The 16,717-nt window shown below is 46.9% G+C and overlaps 1 protein-coding gene across 1 annotated transcript; it reads right to left on the bottom strand.

Moving 5' to 3' along the window:
- Positions 1 to 425: 425 nt before the first annotated feature.
- On the bottom strand, positions 426 to 16,304 carry LOC114054315 (zinc finger protein 883-like). Its single transcript, XM_027877532.1, has 6 exons — positions 16,258 to 16,304; positions 8,087 to 8,274; positions 7,375 to 7,494; positions 7,181 to 7,256; positions 4,524 to 4,715; positions 426 to 3,826 (listed from the first exon to the last, which is right to left on the bottom strand). The coding sequence occupies exons 3-6, from the start codon at positions 7,468 to 7,470 to the stop codon at positions 2,385 to 2,387; spliced, it is 1,806 nt and encodes a 601-aa protein (XP_027733333.1). The 5' UTR covers positions 7,471 to 7,494; positions 8,087 to 8,274; positions 16,258 to 16,304; the 3' UTR covers positions 426 to 2,384.
- Between the last annotated feature and the right edge of the window lie 413 nt (positions 16,305 to 16,717).

Below are 16,717 nucleotides of genomic sequence, written 5' to 3'. Positions count from 1 at the left end.
CAACATTTTAAATCTCGGAGTTGGAAGCTGCAGAGGTGAGCAGCAGCTCGCTTGTGGAAATCAGTCTTAAGCCTAAGATGCTAACATGAGCTGTGGGTACCACGCTGTCCAGTGCTGGCGAGTCCATGCTCGGCCTCCTCCACATCTGTCCACGTGCCTCTGGAAGGCCACATTGGTCAGAACTGGCAGCTCTGCGCTGCTAACTGTGTGTGCTGGGGGGGGGGGGGGGCAGGGATTGGTTCACCTCTTCAAAGGAGTGTATGCTCAAAACATTCCCCTTGGGGAAGGTTTCAGGAGAAAAAGAAAGATCCCTTAAGGGGCCCCAATAACGAGAAGATAATCTTTAGATGAGTTAACAGCTCACATTTATATGGTACTTCACCATTTACAAAACATTTTCCTCACAACAACCCTGTGAGGTGGGTAGTAAAAGTGTTATCCTCAGATGAGGAAACTGAGGCTCAGAGAGGCAAAGATATTTTCACACAAGCTAGTAAGTGGCTTAGGCCACACTTGAACACAGGTATGGTGACTCTCTGTGGAAGGTTCATTCCACAACACCCCCTTCCAGATCCAGCTGGTTCTACCTGCCCTTCCGGCATCATGCGGCCTTTTCTTATGTACCTGGGCAGACCAGGCTCCACATGGGGCATCAGAATTCCCTCTAATTAAGCTTGTAGAGCTTAAAGCTAAATTTGAGATCAAGTCCAGAGTCTTCATTTTATAGAGGGCAAAACTAATGGGGGTAGGGGTGTGACTTGCTCAAGGCCTCAGGTTAAGTCAATTACTGAACAGGGGTCCCAGGCCACCTGAGTCCCAGTGATAACAGCTCTTTTCCAAGTGCTTTAAATACATGATCTAATTTTTTTTTTGAGCCTTAAAAAAAAAAAAACAGTGAATACCATAGGTATTGCCACCACGTTGCAGATAAAGACAGAGACTCAGAGATTAAGTGACTTGTCCATAGTCAAACTAGCAGGTGGCAGGGGCAGGGTTTTTCAGGTTCTTCCTGACTCCAGGACCAGTTGTTCTTTTTATTAATGGGCACTGCTCAGTCAGGAGCCTGAGGCTTGGACACCCTGCACCTCATTTTGACCTCTGTAAAATAAAGTGATTAAGTCATCTCTAAGGTCCCTTCCAGCTTTAAAATTCCATGATTCTATCCCATACTTAACAGTAGTCTTGCCTTTATTAATAAATCAACCAACATTAATTAAGCACCTACTATATGCAAGGCCCTGTGCTTGGCACCAGGAATACAAAGATACATGATCCGGACCCTACTCTCAAGGAGTTTACAATATTAATAAGGACACAAATGCCACACAAATCATACAAGGGGGAGTGAAACGAGCGCAAAGGAGAAGTGCAAGCAAAGCTCCCTAAGGGAAGGCTTCCCATTCCAGGCCCAGGAGGCTGGCTGCGGACACTCTTCCTTACCCCCTACTGTGCTCTGCTCATCCTCTCTACCCCCCCTCAGTGGGCTCTCCCCATCCTTAGCCCCAGCTTCCCCACTTCCTTCTCCCCAGTGAGAACTCCCTAGATTGTGTGTCCCCATCACCACCACCACCTTCTCTATGGATAAGCACCATCCTATGCAAAATTTCATTTAATGCAAATGTCAGGAGCCAAGATAAGGGTAAAGCAAAAAATTAAGCCGGGCTGGATGCCTAGAAAAGAGTTCTGGATGTGGGGAACAGAGGGGGTTACTTAGTTGACTGTAGGGTTATTTCCATCAGAAGGTTTACATGTCTATGTGTTGGGATGGAGGGTGTTCCAAAGAATGCTCTAATTTCCCTCCAGGATTGGGGGATCTATGAAAATTAGTTCTGCTTCTATGGGGAGCAGGAAATGGTCTTTGAGGTTGGACTCTGAACTCCACAGGCTCTTGCCTCCACATGGCTGGCAGACCAGTGCTCCTTATACTTTGATAAAAACAGATTCATGTGGTCTAAATAGATGGCTATGGACAGTATTGTAAATGTGCCAAATTGTAAAAAAAAAACATCATTATGGAAGAGAGGTGCTGACAAGGATTAAGGAACAGGCCATGGCCTAAAAGGAAGACCCCCCCCCCCCCTCCTCTTTACTCTTTGGATGCAGCAGACAGCACACGTGATGAGTGGAGGAAATTCCTTGGGGTGTCCATGCACCCTCTTCCATTTCGGTCCCTGACCTGAGAGGCCATTCGGAAAGTTAATAAAGCTAAGGATAACTCGAAGTAAACATTAACTTTCGACACTCTTGTTCACCCTCACTCTGTAATATTGATCAATCAGTCATGCAAACAACCTTTATCATCTGCTACAAGAAGGCAGTTATGCAGACTGAAGTCCTGTCCTCCAAGGCCCTGGCGTGGGCAGGGGATAGTAACACCCTGAAAATTAATCTCTGTTGTGAGTCCTCTGATGTCGAATGAGGCTTGAATTTCTACAGAAGACTTTCTCACATTTGTTGCATTCATAGGGCTTTTCTCCACTATGAATTCTCTGGTGCTGAATAAGGTCTGAGTTCTGCCTGAAGGCTTTCCCACACTCATTACATTCATAAGGTTTCTCATCACTATGAATTCTCAGATGCTGAACAAGGTCTGACCGTGTCCTAAAAGCTTTCTCACATTCATTACATTTAAAAGGTTTCTCTCCACTATGAATTCTATGATGCTGAATTAGATCAGATCTCTTCCTGAAGGCCTTCCCACACTGATTACATTCATAGGGCTTCTCTCCACTATGAATCCTCTGATGCAGAATAAGATCTGAGCTCTTCCTAAAGGATTTCTTACATTCATTACATTCAAAAGGTTTCTCCCCACTATGAATTCTGAGATGTGGAACCAGGTCTGAGCACCACCTGAAGGCTTTGCCACACTCGTTACATTCATAGGGCTTCTCTCCACTATGAATTCTCTGATGTTCAATAAGGCTTGAGCTACGACTGAAGGCTTTGCCACATTCGTCACATTCATAGGGTTTCTCTCCACTATGAATTTTCTGATGGTTAATAAAAGTAGAGATATCTCTGAAGGCCTTCCCACAAGCATTACATTCATAGGGTTTCTCTCCACTATGAATTCTTTGATGCCGAATAAGGCTGGAGCTTCGACCAAAGACTTTGCCACAATGACTACATTCATAGGGCTTCTCCCCACTATGAACCCTCTGATGTTGGATAAGATCTGAGCTCTTCCTGAAGGCTTTGCCACAATCGTTACACTGGTAAGGTTTCTCTCCACGGTGAATTCTCTGATGTGAGACAACATCTGAATACCACCTGAAGGCTTTGCCACATTCACTACAATCATATGGCTTCTCACCACTATGAATCCTTTGATGTTCAATAAAGTATGAACGCCGGCTAAAGGCTTTATCACATTCACTACATTCATAGGGTTTTTTTTCATTATTAACATTCTGATGGGTTAGAGGCTCTGAATCCTGTCCGAAGCTTTTATCATATAAATCACATCTCTGGGATCCTTCTCCTATAGTTTCTATACAACTTCTAACAGGCGCTGAACCCAAATCACAGCTTTTTTCACACTTGGTATATTCATGTCCTCCCTCTTCTTTAGGGACGCCCCCTTGGGAGAGGGGCATGGGGTTGAAACCACTCTCTTGGGAAGGGGGAGACTGTCTCAGTCTCATCAACACTACCCTTCCCTTGTGCTCCGCTAAACTGTCCTTGGAGTCACAGGCTTCTTCAAGTTCAGGCTCCTGGGGAACAGTCCTTTGCAGTCCTGCCCACAATATGCCCTTGAATTCATCTTCTTCAGAAATTTCCTGCTTTGGAATAACCTCCTTGTTTTCAGTCTCAATACCATAGTCTGAAATGAGAAATAGAAAATATGGATACCCTTGCTGGGAAAAAGAAATCTGTTGATCTGAAAGAGGAAATCGAATAATCCAAATCAAACTGACTACGAGGTGTACCTAATGCCCTTTTAATCCAGAAGGAAGGTGGGGAAGTGGAAAATACAGGAAGAAGACGAGAGAAGTCACTTGACACAGACACCAAGGTGAACAAAGAGAATGAGGGAGAGCCTTTTGAGAAAAGGGGTGACAAAAGTAGAGAAGGCAGGAATGAATAAGAATAGCAGACAAGAAGCCAGGTATCAGGAGAAGAATGGGCTGATGTGACTTGGGAGGAGTGGGACCAGACTTGTCTTGGAGGTCCTTTACAATCCTGTGACTTGGTAAGGTCCCTCTGGGGAAATGAGGAAGTTGTATTCAGGTATCTCCATGGTCCCTTCCAACTTTACAATCCACAAAGTTGAGAGAGGATGAAAGATTACATATGGGGGATGCTGGGGGCATAAGCAATGGTTTGAGGAAAAATATAATCACAAAGGGAGGAGAAGAAGGGAAGGCATTTTCCTCTCTGTCAGGCACCAAGACACCCAGGATTGGGCAGACTTGGGGAAAAAATGAAAAAATTTACTACTGCTGCCTCACTAAAAAAAGGATGGGGGGTTCCTACTTCCCTAAGTCCCCTCATACCTAGATGTTATTCCCATAACTCACCTGGATAAGCACCTTTCAGGACCTCTCTGTCCTCCATTCCCTGAAGGTTCTGGATGCACAGCTTTTCACCTCTATCCATCTGGGAGGCCAGGTCAGGTTTTGAAACTGGAGACCCTTCTAATGAGAGAGGGAGCTGGGGGACGATGGTTTGGGCCAAAAACACAGAGTTCTCCCAGCATTCAGTACTAGCACCTGGGTATGCCAGCATGTGGGGGATACAAAGGAGAAAAGGAAATTACATTAGAAAGGCAACTGAAGAGAGTAGAACAAAGTGCCCTCCCATATGGGGTTTGATAAAGGTCAGTCAGTAGCCTGGGTACAGGAGGGTACGGATCAATCTCTGCTAAGAACACGAAGTACCAGGGACAAGAACATCCCTGGAGGAGGTAGACTGGGCAGAGTCACCTACTGCAAATTCACAGAATGAGAAATGTGTCCACACCAAAAAAAGCTGCCCATTTCTACTTCTGCCCAGATCAGTCTTGGCTTCTAGGCAGAAGACTAGAAATACTCTACCCAAATGGAGCAGCTCGCCCCCGGGCCTAAAGTCAATGAGGTGCTTCAGAAAACCACAGAAAAGGAGGTCATCAAAAAGCTCATGGAATGAGTTACTTCTTTATGAAAGGGAAAGGGAAAGAGTCAAGAATGAAGCCAGAGGAAGGGCTGGTGTAAACTTTCACAATCAGGATGTGCATAAAACCAAATGTCAATATATACTGGGTCAGAGCAAGAGCAGGTGTCTGCCGGCAGTGCCAACTAAGCCCCAGATGGAGAGAGCGTGGCAAAAGCATACACGGGTCACGTCAAACTAGCCTTCAGTGGGGCCAGTTTCCTCGTACCAATGCAGGTCAGCACCATCTCTGCAGTCTGCAGTCTTTGAGAGCTGCCCAGAACACTGAGAGGTGCCGGGACTCACCTAGAGTGACAAAGTCAGCCTGGGGCAGAAATGGTCTTCCTGGCTTCCTTGAGTCCAGCTCTCTGACTACTACAACCCACTTCCCTGAGTGACCTGTTTACAAACAACACATTTTTCTTGGGCCTTTCACCCCCTGCTGTATAGCTAGCGCAATGTATGAAGGTGTTCCTTTCCTTCATCAGGGCAATTATTATAAATTAAATAATATTTTATGATTTACAAAATACTTTACCACCATTATGTCACTTGACCCTCACAACAACTAGGCAGTACCAACATTACTTCCATTTCACCAAGGCCCAGAGGCTTGAGGTTGCATGACTTGAACTCTGTTCTTCTGACTCAAAATCTGCCCTGCTGGCCTTATGACCTCGGGCAAATCTTTTTCCTCTGAGAAAGGAAAGGGCTGGAGCTAAAGGATTTCTGAGGCCCCTGCTGACCCTAACTGGGATTCTCGAGCCTTTGCTACAAGGGCATGTGGGTGGTCCCCTTCGATTCTTACCCTCCAGAGATGAGCAGAAAGGCTTCTTATAAGCAAAGTGAAAGAAGTCTTAGATACCAAATTTTTTTAGAGAAAGCAAATGGAACGACACATAGGATCAGAGATTTAGAACTGGAAGGATCCCCAGGGGTTATCTTGACTAACCTCCTCATTTTACAGAGGAGGAAACTGAGTCCCAGAAAGGTTAAATGAAGGTCACATAGGTAGTAGGCAGAAGGTCACACAGAGCTGGGCTATCATCTTAGCACAGGGCAAAACATACAGTACAATTCATAAAAATCCGTTTTCCAAAAAAGGACTTTATTCCTTTATCCAAAGTATATTTTTGGTGTGATTGCTCCTTACTATTTTTATTATTGGTCGCACTTCCATATAATGCTTTTAGATTTCTAAGCACATCACACACATTATCTCATTTGGAGCTCAACATGGCGTGGGACAGGCAGTATCCTCATGTGGGAAAAGCACTGGATCAGAGGCCAGAGGACTAGATTCAAATATCAACTCTACTCCCCAATAGCTGTGGAACCTTCAAAGTCATCAAAATCGTCCAGGCCTCAGTTTCCGCACTGGTAAAATGGAAGGCTGGACTAGATGATGAGAAGATCTCAGGTCTTAATCAGAGCTAATTCTATGAACAGTGCTCAGAGTCAACACTTCATAAATTTTACAATAAAGAAATCCAAGGCTAGAGGGGGCCAAGGTTATAGATTACAGGCAGAGCCATGACCACAAGCCAGATCTCCTGACTCCAAGTCGACTGGTCATTCAAGCATACCAGTGTCCTTTCACAGGCACTATGGAGCCAACACGCAGACGTGGTGCCTGTGCCCTGCCCTCAAGAGGCTAATAAAAAGTCTTTCCCTATACAAGTTAACTGAGTCTTGGACCAACACAAGTGTAATCATATAGTACCCACTGGCAAACACCTATTTTTCAAAGGGCCTATATCTTTTCCCAACAGATTTAAATCTCACTTCCATCAATATTATTATTAATCACCCATGTACATAGCACTGTGAGACTTACAAAGCAAGTCCATGGCATTATCTCAGTGGACCCTTACAACGCCTAGGAGGGTGGAGAGCTCAAATATGACTACTTTCATTTTACAGACACAGAAACAAAGGCCCCAAAAAGCAATGTGACTTCCCATGATCCCTCTGGGAGATGGCGAAGAAAGCTGAAGTGACATCCAGGTAGAAGAGGTGACCAAAGAGAGAAGGAACTAGAACTTACCTGGGACTTGGCTGCTGGGGGCATGGCTGCCATCTTCCAGGGTCTTGCATTCCCCATCTGGACATAGGGTGAACACCTGGGAAGCAAGCAGGGAAGAGCAAAGGAAAATGGAGCCACAAATGGGCATCCCCCTGACTGGTAGCTCTCCAATAAAAGAGTGCTGGCCTGTCTCCCTCACTCCCTCCCTCACTCACCTGGGCAGGGCCTACATTATTAGCACTCTCCATCCTCAGGTCCCTGTATGTGCTGGACATAAAGCATTTCCCCTCAAACCAGAGTGGAGACCACATCAGGTCTGGACACCAGGACCCCTCCTGGTGGAGAAGAAACAAGAGAGTTATTTGCACTGGAGACAAGAGAAAATTTCCAGGCGCCATCCCAGCCCTGATTCCAACAGCTATCGACCTCCTGCCTGGACTGCAATAGTAGCTGAATGGGTCTCCTGCTATCCAGTCTATCTTTCACATAGTTCCCAAGTGAAGCTTCTTAATGTACAAATCTGACAATGTCACTCCCCCTATGCAAAAACGTCCAGAGGTCCCACATCCCCTCTAGGATAAAATCCACACTTGTTAGTATGGCATTCCAGGGTTTCCACAACCTGGCTCCAACCCACCTTGTTAGCCTCATTCCACACTACTACCGTCAAGACATCATGTCCTTTACAATGCAGATAAACCCAGATATCATCACGTCCCTTCCCACTTCAGTGCTTTCGCCTCTGCTATCCTGCCGTGCTTGGAATGCATGCCCTCCTCATCTCTGCCCGATGAGGTCATTCTCTTTCCTCAAGACTCAACTTCTAAATCCTCCACGAGGTGTTCGCCCACCATGCCAGTGGGCCTCCTCTCTTGACCTGTTAACAAGTCTTCACATCTTTTTCATATCATCAACCAACCAGCCTACCTCCTTCCGTCACCGTACAGCTCCCTGATGACATCCTTTTACGCTGTTTCTCCTGGGAATCTCTTTGTCGGTCATGGATTACAGTCTATACTCATGCCCACCATGCACCTCTCCATCGCCCTTTGGGTAAATGACAACTTGAACTCTTCACAGACTTGTATTCCAGGATTCACGGCCACATAGCATAACTGAAAAAATATTGGAGTTAAAAAGGTAGACGGTTGTTTTTAGGGAGAAGCTTGGGGCCATATAAAAGCATTGCAAAATTTCCAATCTCCTCCTCCTACTCAATTCTGGGCCCAGTTGGCTCTTCACCCAGTGTCTGCTCAAGGTCTTAGAGCAGTTTTAAGCTTTAACAGTTTAATATGAGTTTAAAAGTGAATGAAGCACCATGGCAGGCAGGCCCCGCGTACATGGACGGGAGGGGTCATCAATCTAGGTAAGAAGCCTTCCCCATGGGCCCAAGCTCGTTGGGGATGAATGTAGAGAAGCTAACGAGAACAATCCCAAGCCCTCTTCACAAGTGTAGTTCTAGAAAGCCCTTTCTTCACAATCAAGTCATGGGAAACAGGGTCCTGTTTTGGGCTTCACTCTCCCGTGGACACGTTCATTTTTGGTGTTTAAGCAAGTTTGAAATTAAAAAAAAAAAAAAGACTCCACTCAGCTCCCAGCTTCTCTAGCATACCTTTCCCAATTGGCCCCTTTGCACATTGCCCTGCATCTTCTCTTTATACATCATGTGGCTCCCAGTTATTTGCATGTCATCTTCGCCAATAGAATGTGAGGTCACTGAGGGCAGGGGCTGTTTTTACCTTTCTTTGTTTGCCTAGTATTTAGCTCAGTCCCTGGCATATAAAAAGCTCTTAATAAAGGAAGGGGGGAGGAAAGAGGGAGATAAAGAAGGCACTTTCCTCACAATTTTCCAAGTGTTTCATTCTGTACAAGCTCCATTTTACAGAATTAGAAACTGAAGCTCAGAAAAGCTGAGTAGAAGATGGAAACAGAGAATGGTGGTGCCCTCGATAGTAACAAGGATGCTGGAAAAAGGGAAGCGCTGCTGTCCTCCTGCTTCTGCTCACTTCACTCTGCACTGGTTCATACTACCCAGAGTTCTCAGAAATCACCAATCATCATTTTTTCCAATTAAAGAAAATTTATTATCTTTCCCTCTCACCATCACCCCTACCCCCCACCATAGGGAAAAAAAAGAAAAAGAAAAACTCTTGTAACAAATGTGCACAGTCAAACAAATCAAACTGCCAAATTAGCCAAGTCCAAAACACAATGTATTTCTCTTGCTGAAGCCTGAGTCCGTGGGGTCTCGGTCAGAAGAAAGGAAGCATGCATCACTGTGGGGCCTCTCAGGAACGGCGACTGGTCACTGCATTAATCAGAGTTCTTATATATCTCAAAGTGTTGTCTTTACACCGTGGTTGTTACCGTTAAAATTGGTCTCCTGGTTCTGTTCACTCTACTCCGAGGAGATATGAGTTAATCCACATTCCAACAACACCAGCAGGGAAAGGAAGTTTCCACACAGACTTGGGGCAACTTGACTTAAATTTACCCCCAGACAGATGGGTCTGGGTCCCAGCATGGACAAGAAAAACATCCAAGAGTTTTTAGGATTAAGGTGGGGAGCTCATGAGGTCCCTCCCCAGGGAACTTCCTTTCTGTCCTATCTTTTTACTCAAAGGACAGTTTGCTTGACCAAGTAAGCAGATTCGGGACAGTGAGTGAGCCATGGACACAGCGACTTTTCAGGGTATCTGGTACTTGGCAAGGTTTCCCACTTTCTCTTCTAAGCTTTTGATTCTCCTTGTGATCCTTACCTTTGGAGCAGTTATTTATTTTTTTATCTGGTCTCTTGTTTTATTTCTTCTAGGTATTCATGTACTCTTTGTGGAAAATGCATTTTGTCCTTTCAGTGTCTGCTTGCAGAGGCTTGAGGGGATCTCTAAATTTACCATCACTTTTTGATGTTGGTCAGTGTTTTCTATGAATTACTCAGCTCTCCAGCTTCAGGCCCTGAGACAAGGCTTTGGGCCAGGGCCAAGCTCTGCCTCTTACTGCTCTTTTGGGGGGGGTGGTGTGTAAAGCTCTGCTTGACCTCACCCTGAGACTCCTGGGTTCCTGCCCCGATTTTCCTCCCCCCGGCCCCAATCTTTAAGGCGCGGAGTATGAGATCTTCAGGGCCCGCTATGGTGTCTCAGGACAGAGCTGGGTACCTTGGTTTTCCTGGTCTAGGTCCTGTTCTGGTCTCAGTGACCCGATGTTTTTGTCTCTGCTACTCCCCACAACTTCCAAGGTCGCCACCTGGAGGTTTCTCACCAACCAGAAGCCTTCTGACCCTTCTGGGACTTTAACAGGGGAGCCTCCAGACACTGGGGCTTGCAGGCTACACCTATCTCTGGACCAAAGGTTACTCTGTCTGCCTAGGAGGTCAGTGGCTTTGCTGACAGGGCCCCTTCCTATTTGCCACAGGTTATTGGCTGAGTTTTTGTGAAGGTCTAGGGAGGAAAAACAAACTCCCTGTAGTTTCTCATTGGATTTCTTGATCATTATTCAGCCTGATACAAATTGCAGGTTTTTACTAAAGTAGGAGTATGAGAGCTGAGTGTTACACCTCCATTCAGCAGCCCTCCTGGTCAGAAGTCACATAATAGGTTCCTTAGAAATCTTAGAGGCAGCTACGTGACGCAGTGGATAGAGCTCTGGCCTTGGAGTCAGGAGGGCCTGAGTTCAAATACGGCCTCAGACACTTGACACTCACTAGCTGTGTGAGCCTGGGCAAGTCACTTAAGCCCAACTGACTCACCAAAAAAAAAAAAAAAAAAAAGCTTAGTGACTGTTAAATGTAACGGAATACTACTGTGAACATGAAGAATTTGGGGAGGCTCAGAAGACTTATACAAACTAATGCAAAGTAAAGTAAGCAGAACTAGGCGAACACTAAAAACATTGCCAAATGTGACCAAGGCACAGACAGGTTTTGGTGAACTGCGCTTTTGGTCTTTTTGGAATTTTTTATAAGGGTAGAGAAGCCAGAGGGATATGGCTGGAAATAAAGGTGATGTGAAAACAAAAGCTATCCCTAAGATTTTCATAAAATCACAAAGACGGCCAATGAAAGTTTTCAAACGCGTCTATCATTTGATTTTCAAATGTTAGACTAAAGCTAGGTGGCGCAGTGCCTACAGCGCTGGGCCTGGAGACAGAAGACCTGGGTTCAAATCTGGCCTCAGACTTACTAGCTGTGTGACCCTGGGGAAGTCACTTGACCTATCTACCTCCGTTTCCTCTGCAGTAAAATGGAGATAATAACAGCACCTACCTCCCAGGGCTGTTGTGAGGATCAAATGAGATAATAACTGCGAAGTGTTTAGCACAGTGCCAAGCACACAGTAGGTGCTATTATCGAAATGTCAGTTATTACTGTTCCCTGTCAGGGTCTTCAAGTAGAGGGTCCAGATGTGGTCAAACTCAAACTTCCTCCCTAAGTTACCAACAACAAAGACTCTTCCCCACTACCCTCAAGCAACTGAAGCCAAAAAGAAATCTCCCTGAGAAAAGCCCCCAAGTCAACAGGACTCTGAGGGGAAGCAGGCAGAGAACCGGCAGCGAAGCCCCCGATGAGTTATGTCAGAATCACCGAGTACAGGTCCAGGCAGGTGGTCATCCGACTTCCACAATTCACCACCTCCTAAGGCAGCTCACTGTACTTCTAAGCAGTACAAATTCCTAAGTAGTTTTCCTTTACACCAAGCTGAGATCTGCCCATCTGCAACTTCCACCCACAGGGGCCAAGCAAAATGAGTCTAAAGCCCCCTCCCCCGCCCCCAGCCCACCACCAGCAGGCTCTGCTCCTTTTTCACCATTGCTAAAGGGGCTTCATGAGAGCAGGCTATGTTCCTGGCCCCTTTCTGATGGATATCATGGCATGAAAGGCAGCCTGCCAGTCTTGGATTACTACAAAAAGAGGTATGCATATGGGGCATGGGTCTAGGAGTGGTATTGCTGAGTCAAAGAGTACATCCAATTTGGTAACTTTGGGGGAAGTTACAGAATTCTCCCCAGAGGGGCAGCTAGGTGGCGCAGTAGAGCCCCTGCCTTGGAGTCAGAAGGACCTGAGTTAAAATCCGGTCTCAGACCAGAGACTTGACACTTACTAGCTGTGTGATCCTGGGCAAGTCACTTAACCACAACTGCCTCACCAAAACAAAACAAAACAAAACAAAAAAAACCAGAATGCTCCCCAGAATGGCTGGGCTGACTCCAAGTGTGCCCATTTTCCCATGGTCCCTTCAACACTAGCCATTTCCCTTTTCTACCTTTTTTTTACCAATCCGATGGGTGTGAGGTGGAACTTCATTACCTTATGTTTCTCCATTTTTAATGATTTGGAATGATTTTTTCACATGGTTGTTGATAGCTTGGATTTTTTTCATTTAAAAATTGCTTGTTCATATCCTTCAACCATTTATCTAGTGAGGAATGGCTTTTAGTTTTATAAATTCAAATCAATTCTTTATCTATCTTGCACTTGAAATCATTAGTCCTCTTCTTAACTAGGAGGCTGAGAAACTAATGCAAACACTAGATCCTTGAGGCCCAGCACTAGAAGAGGGAGTAGGTCAGGATTTCCAAATTACCTGATAGGAAGCTGCTCTGGCTTTCTAACCGACATATAATTACTTTAAGTGACCCTGCTCAACCCTATTCCAACAAGCACCAGAGTAACTCTGAAGACAACCCGAATTACAGAACCAGAATTCTAAGAAATGATGAAGGAGATGGTGTCAGAAAAAGTGAGGAGCGCTTGCATGAACTGAATTGCTCATGAAGTAAGCAGAGCCAGGAGAACAACTTTCACAATAACAACAACGTAAAGACAACAACTTTCCAAGACTCAACAATGCCCATCACTGGAACAACTAACCTATGCTACCCACCTCCTGATGGGGGGATGGACTCCAAACCGCAAAATGAGACATTTTTGGACACAGACAACGTGGGAATTGTTTTGCTTGACTATGTATATTTGTTACAAGGGTTTTGGTTCTCTTTTTCTTTAAACGTGAGGAAATGGGGAAAGTGAGCATGCCTGTGGTCCTTACTACTGGAGAAGCTGAGGCTGGTAGCTCTCCCGAGCTTGGGAATTCTGAGCTTCAGAGCGCTAGACGGACCAGGTGTCCAGACTATGTGCAGGAACAATATGGTGAGCCTCCAGGAGCAAAGGTCACCAGGTTGGGAGGGATGGAATTGGCCAACCCAGTTCAAATGGGTTGCTCAGACTGGGTCCATGAGTGGTTGCCTGGATGAAATGGGGAAACCTGGTCTCAAAAGAGAGGGGAGAACAGGAGAAAGAAAGGGGGAGAGAAAGAGGAAAAGGGGGAGGGAGAGTGGGAGAAAGAGAGAAGAAATAGGGGTGGAGTGGAGAAAAGAAAACAAATGTTTAATTGAAAAACAAAAATTAATGGCTGTTTTACACTAGGAAAAAAGGTCCAGAAAGAAAGGACTTGCTAGGTCACGTGGCAGAACCAGGACTATAAACAAGGCCTCCTAACTCAGACCTCTTCATGAAGTGATTTTTACAGTAATTCAAGTATGGAACAAAAAGCAGGAGGAGGAACATTTGGAGCCAGAAAGAGATGGGGTGGAGGGGGCCCTGTTGGCTGGACAGGGACACAGACAGAAGAGAACAGAGGATAAAAGGTACCGAGGTACCCAGACCAGGAAGACGGATACATGGGGTCAGGGTGGGGGAACCACCTGGGAGGATGTGGCAAAGGTCTCTTCCCTCAACTTGGAGGTCTCAAGTCAAATCCCCTGCCCCCAAAGTGGAGGTGGTCCCTCTCCAAATCAGTTCTACTTCCAATTGGAGTGGTTTTTTTTTTTTGTGGAGGTGGGGGAAGGCCTCAGAGTACCAAGCTGGGGAGCAGGAGCCTCAGAGAAAGAGGGGACACAGTACTGTAATGTTAATGTGGCTATTTTGGGGGGGAATGCAGACTTGCATAATGCAAATTTGCATAAAGTGAGAGCTGTCTGTATAGTTTAAGTCAGTCACCACCTCATGTTTATATGTGGCTAAAAGATAGTTCACAACCCTGAGACACACCTCAAAAAAGCAGAGAAGGCATTATAACTGTACTTGCAGTACCATTATTTGGGTGAGGGATTGGCTTAATAATTAAGAAATAAGGGTGATCTTTGCAGGAAAGCAGATTTCTGCTGGATAAAAGGAAAACCTTTTTGACACTCAGCACTACCTAGACAGGGCTACCTCAGGAAGCTGGATGACCTCTTCCCAGAGATATCTAGGGGTTCTTTACCTGGGGTTTGCGAACTTTTTTTTTTTTTAGGCAATTGGGGTTAAGTGACTTGCATAGGGTCACACAGCTAGTAAGTGTCAAGTGTTTGGTCTGAGGCTGGACTTGAAGTCAGGTTCTCCTGACTTCAGGCTCCATGCTCTATCCGCTGCGTCACCCTGTGAACTCTTTAAAACCTATTTGAGTAACTGTGATTCAATGTAATTGTTTTCCTTTGTACTCCTATGTATCTTATTGGATGCCTTTACAAATATTCTTCTGTGAAGAAGAACCCTATTGTAGATGGGATTTCTCTGACTCTTAGGTCGCTTCCAAATTGGGGGAGTCTATGACCTCCTCTAAGGGGGTTGTCCAATGCCTCAGAGGGCTGCAGAGGTGTCTGACCCGAGGAGGACACAATCTGGCAGAGCCCACCAAGGTGGTGAGAGACTCTGGGTGTTGTCCCAGGTCTGGGGCTCGTTTCCAGAGGGTGGGCCAGCACTATGTGAAGGTATGGGGAAATGCTCTGCTGGAAGAAGAGCCCACGATAATAATGACAGCTACAGACTTCGGTAAGGTCTGTAAAGTGCTTTACATACATTACTTCATTTGTTCCTCACAACAACCCTGTGAGGTAGGTCCTGATAGTATCCTTCTCATTCTATACACGAGGAAACGTGAGGTCTAGTGAGGTTAAGTCATAAAGCTATTAAGTGCCAGCGCCAGGATTTGAACTTAGGCTCTGTGATGCCAACATCTCCTACAAACCAGGATCCTTCACCGTGATGAAACTGCAAATCTTAACTACTTAAAAAAAAAAAAACTACTTAAGGATCTTAAGTAATATAAATTTCACAGCAAAAATCTGCCGTAGACTTGCCCTGGAAAAAACTTCGAGCTAGTAGATTATACTCCATCCTCATCAAGGCCATCTCCTCACAACCCACAATGCTCTGCCTTTCCACAAAAATCACTGAATAAGCTCATTTCTTCCGACAATTTACTTAGAAGAATAGTCATGGGCTCAACCCTTAGAAACCACGATCTCGACTCTTCAAGTTACAAAGTAACTAGGTGAGGTTACAAGAGAGATGAGTGTTACAAAGCAGAGGGTAGTTATTACTCGCACACAGCTATTCGCTTCTTTCTACCCTCACCATCCATCCATCCGCTTCAAAACTGCTGGCAATAAGACTCCAACTGTGGCCAAGGCCCCTTGCTGGGGAGTGGCAGGGAGACTAAAGGGGGCAAGGCAGCCACGCATGCAACCTTGTCCCTAAAATGCCACTGGCTCCTATCCAAAACGCGAAAATGCCAGGCACCCCCCAAAGATGTCCAAATGCGAGCTGAGGGAAATGGAGCCCCGGGGAGGGAGAATCACGTGCCCTCGGACAGCCCCCAAGACTGCGATGGCTTCGACCAGGGAAGGGGCTCGTGGGAGGCCGGGGGCCCTCCGCTCTGTTCCATTACCCTCGGTCCTCCCCAGAGCCTGCCTTACACACAGTAGGCGCTTAGTAAGCACTTGCTGACTGACTGGGCGGGCCCCGTTCCTCGGCTGCCACTGACGGGACGGGACGGGACGGAGGGGGGCGAGGGGGGCGAGGGGGGAGGGCAGGTCCAGGCCAGCTCGCGCCCCTGACCCACCAGGCCGGGGGCGCCGCTGCGCATGTGCGGGCCGCAGCTGGTAGGAGAGGGGAAGGAGGAGGCTAGACGAGGCCCGCCACGGGGCGGGCGCTGCCAGGGCGCCGACCTCCTCCCCGCCACGCGGGCGGCCGGCCGGACGGAGGGTGGGGGGGGTGGAGAGAAAGGAGAGCCCCAGCGCCCAGGGCCCACCGCCCGCCCCTAGCCCCCTAGCACACTTACCCGAGCACCGGCTAGCACAAAATGGCACCGCCGGAAGTCCGTCCTCCTCCACCGGGAGCTCCCGCCTCACTCCGCCGGGCCACTTCCGGTGGCGCTCTAGGACGCCTCGGAGGTCTTCGCGGTGCGTCTCGCTGGTCCGTGGCTCAAGCCCGTCCCCCAGAGGTCTCAGGCCTTCAGTGCAGATTCAGCCCCGCCAGCCACGGAACGTAGGGGAAACTGAGGCCCACAGCGGGGAAGAGCCTGGGCCAAGGGCACCCGCCTTGGCGGGTCACAGAACACTCGTGGAGGAGAAGCGTGATGGTGACGATCGTCTAGTCTCATCATCCCGTTCTAGAGAGCCCATGGAGGACAAGGGTCTTGTCATGGGTGGTGTCCTGGGCTGTCAGAACCCCAGGTTGGCCTAAAGAGCTTCGATTCTGACGCCACTGTATTTGGAAGGTGGGGAAACTAAGGCCTGGAG

Source organism: Vombatus ursinus, unplaced genomic scaffold (genome assembly GCF_900497805.2).
Source record: "Vombatus ursinus unplaced genomic scaffold, bare-nosed wombat genome assembly UNPS02004268.1, whole genome shotgun sequence".
NCBI classification, from domain to species: Eukaryota; Metazoa; Chordata; class Mammalia; order Diprotodontia; family Vombatidae; genus Vombatus; species Vombatus ursinus.
The sequence above is the reverse complement of the archived record's forward strand: the minus strand, read 5'-3'. Positions and strand labels throughout refer to the sequence as shown.

Coding starts and splice junctions, on each gene's coding strand:
- LOC114054315 (XM_027877532.1), bottom strand. CDS start 7,470: ATGTGGTCTCCACTCTGGTTTGAGGGGAAATGCTTTATGTCCAGCACA. Junction 7,257..7,374: donor ATAATGTAGGCCCTGCCCAG/GTGAGTGAGGGA, acceptor CTTGCTTCCCAG/GTGTTCACCCTATGTCCAGA. Junction 3,827..4,523: donor CCTGAAAGGTGCTTATCCAG/GTGAGTTATGGG, acceptor TTCTCATTTCAG/ACTATGGTATTGAGACTGAA.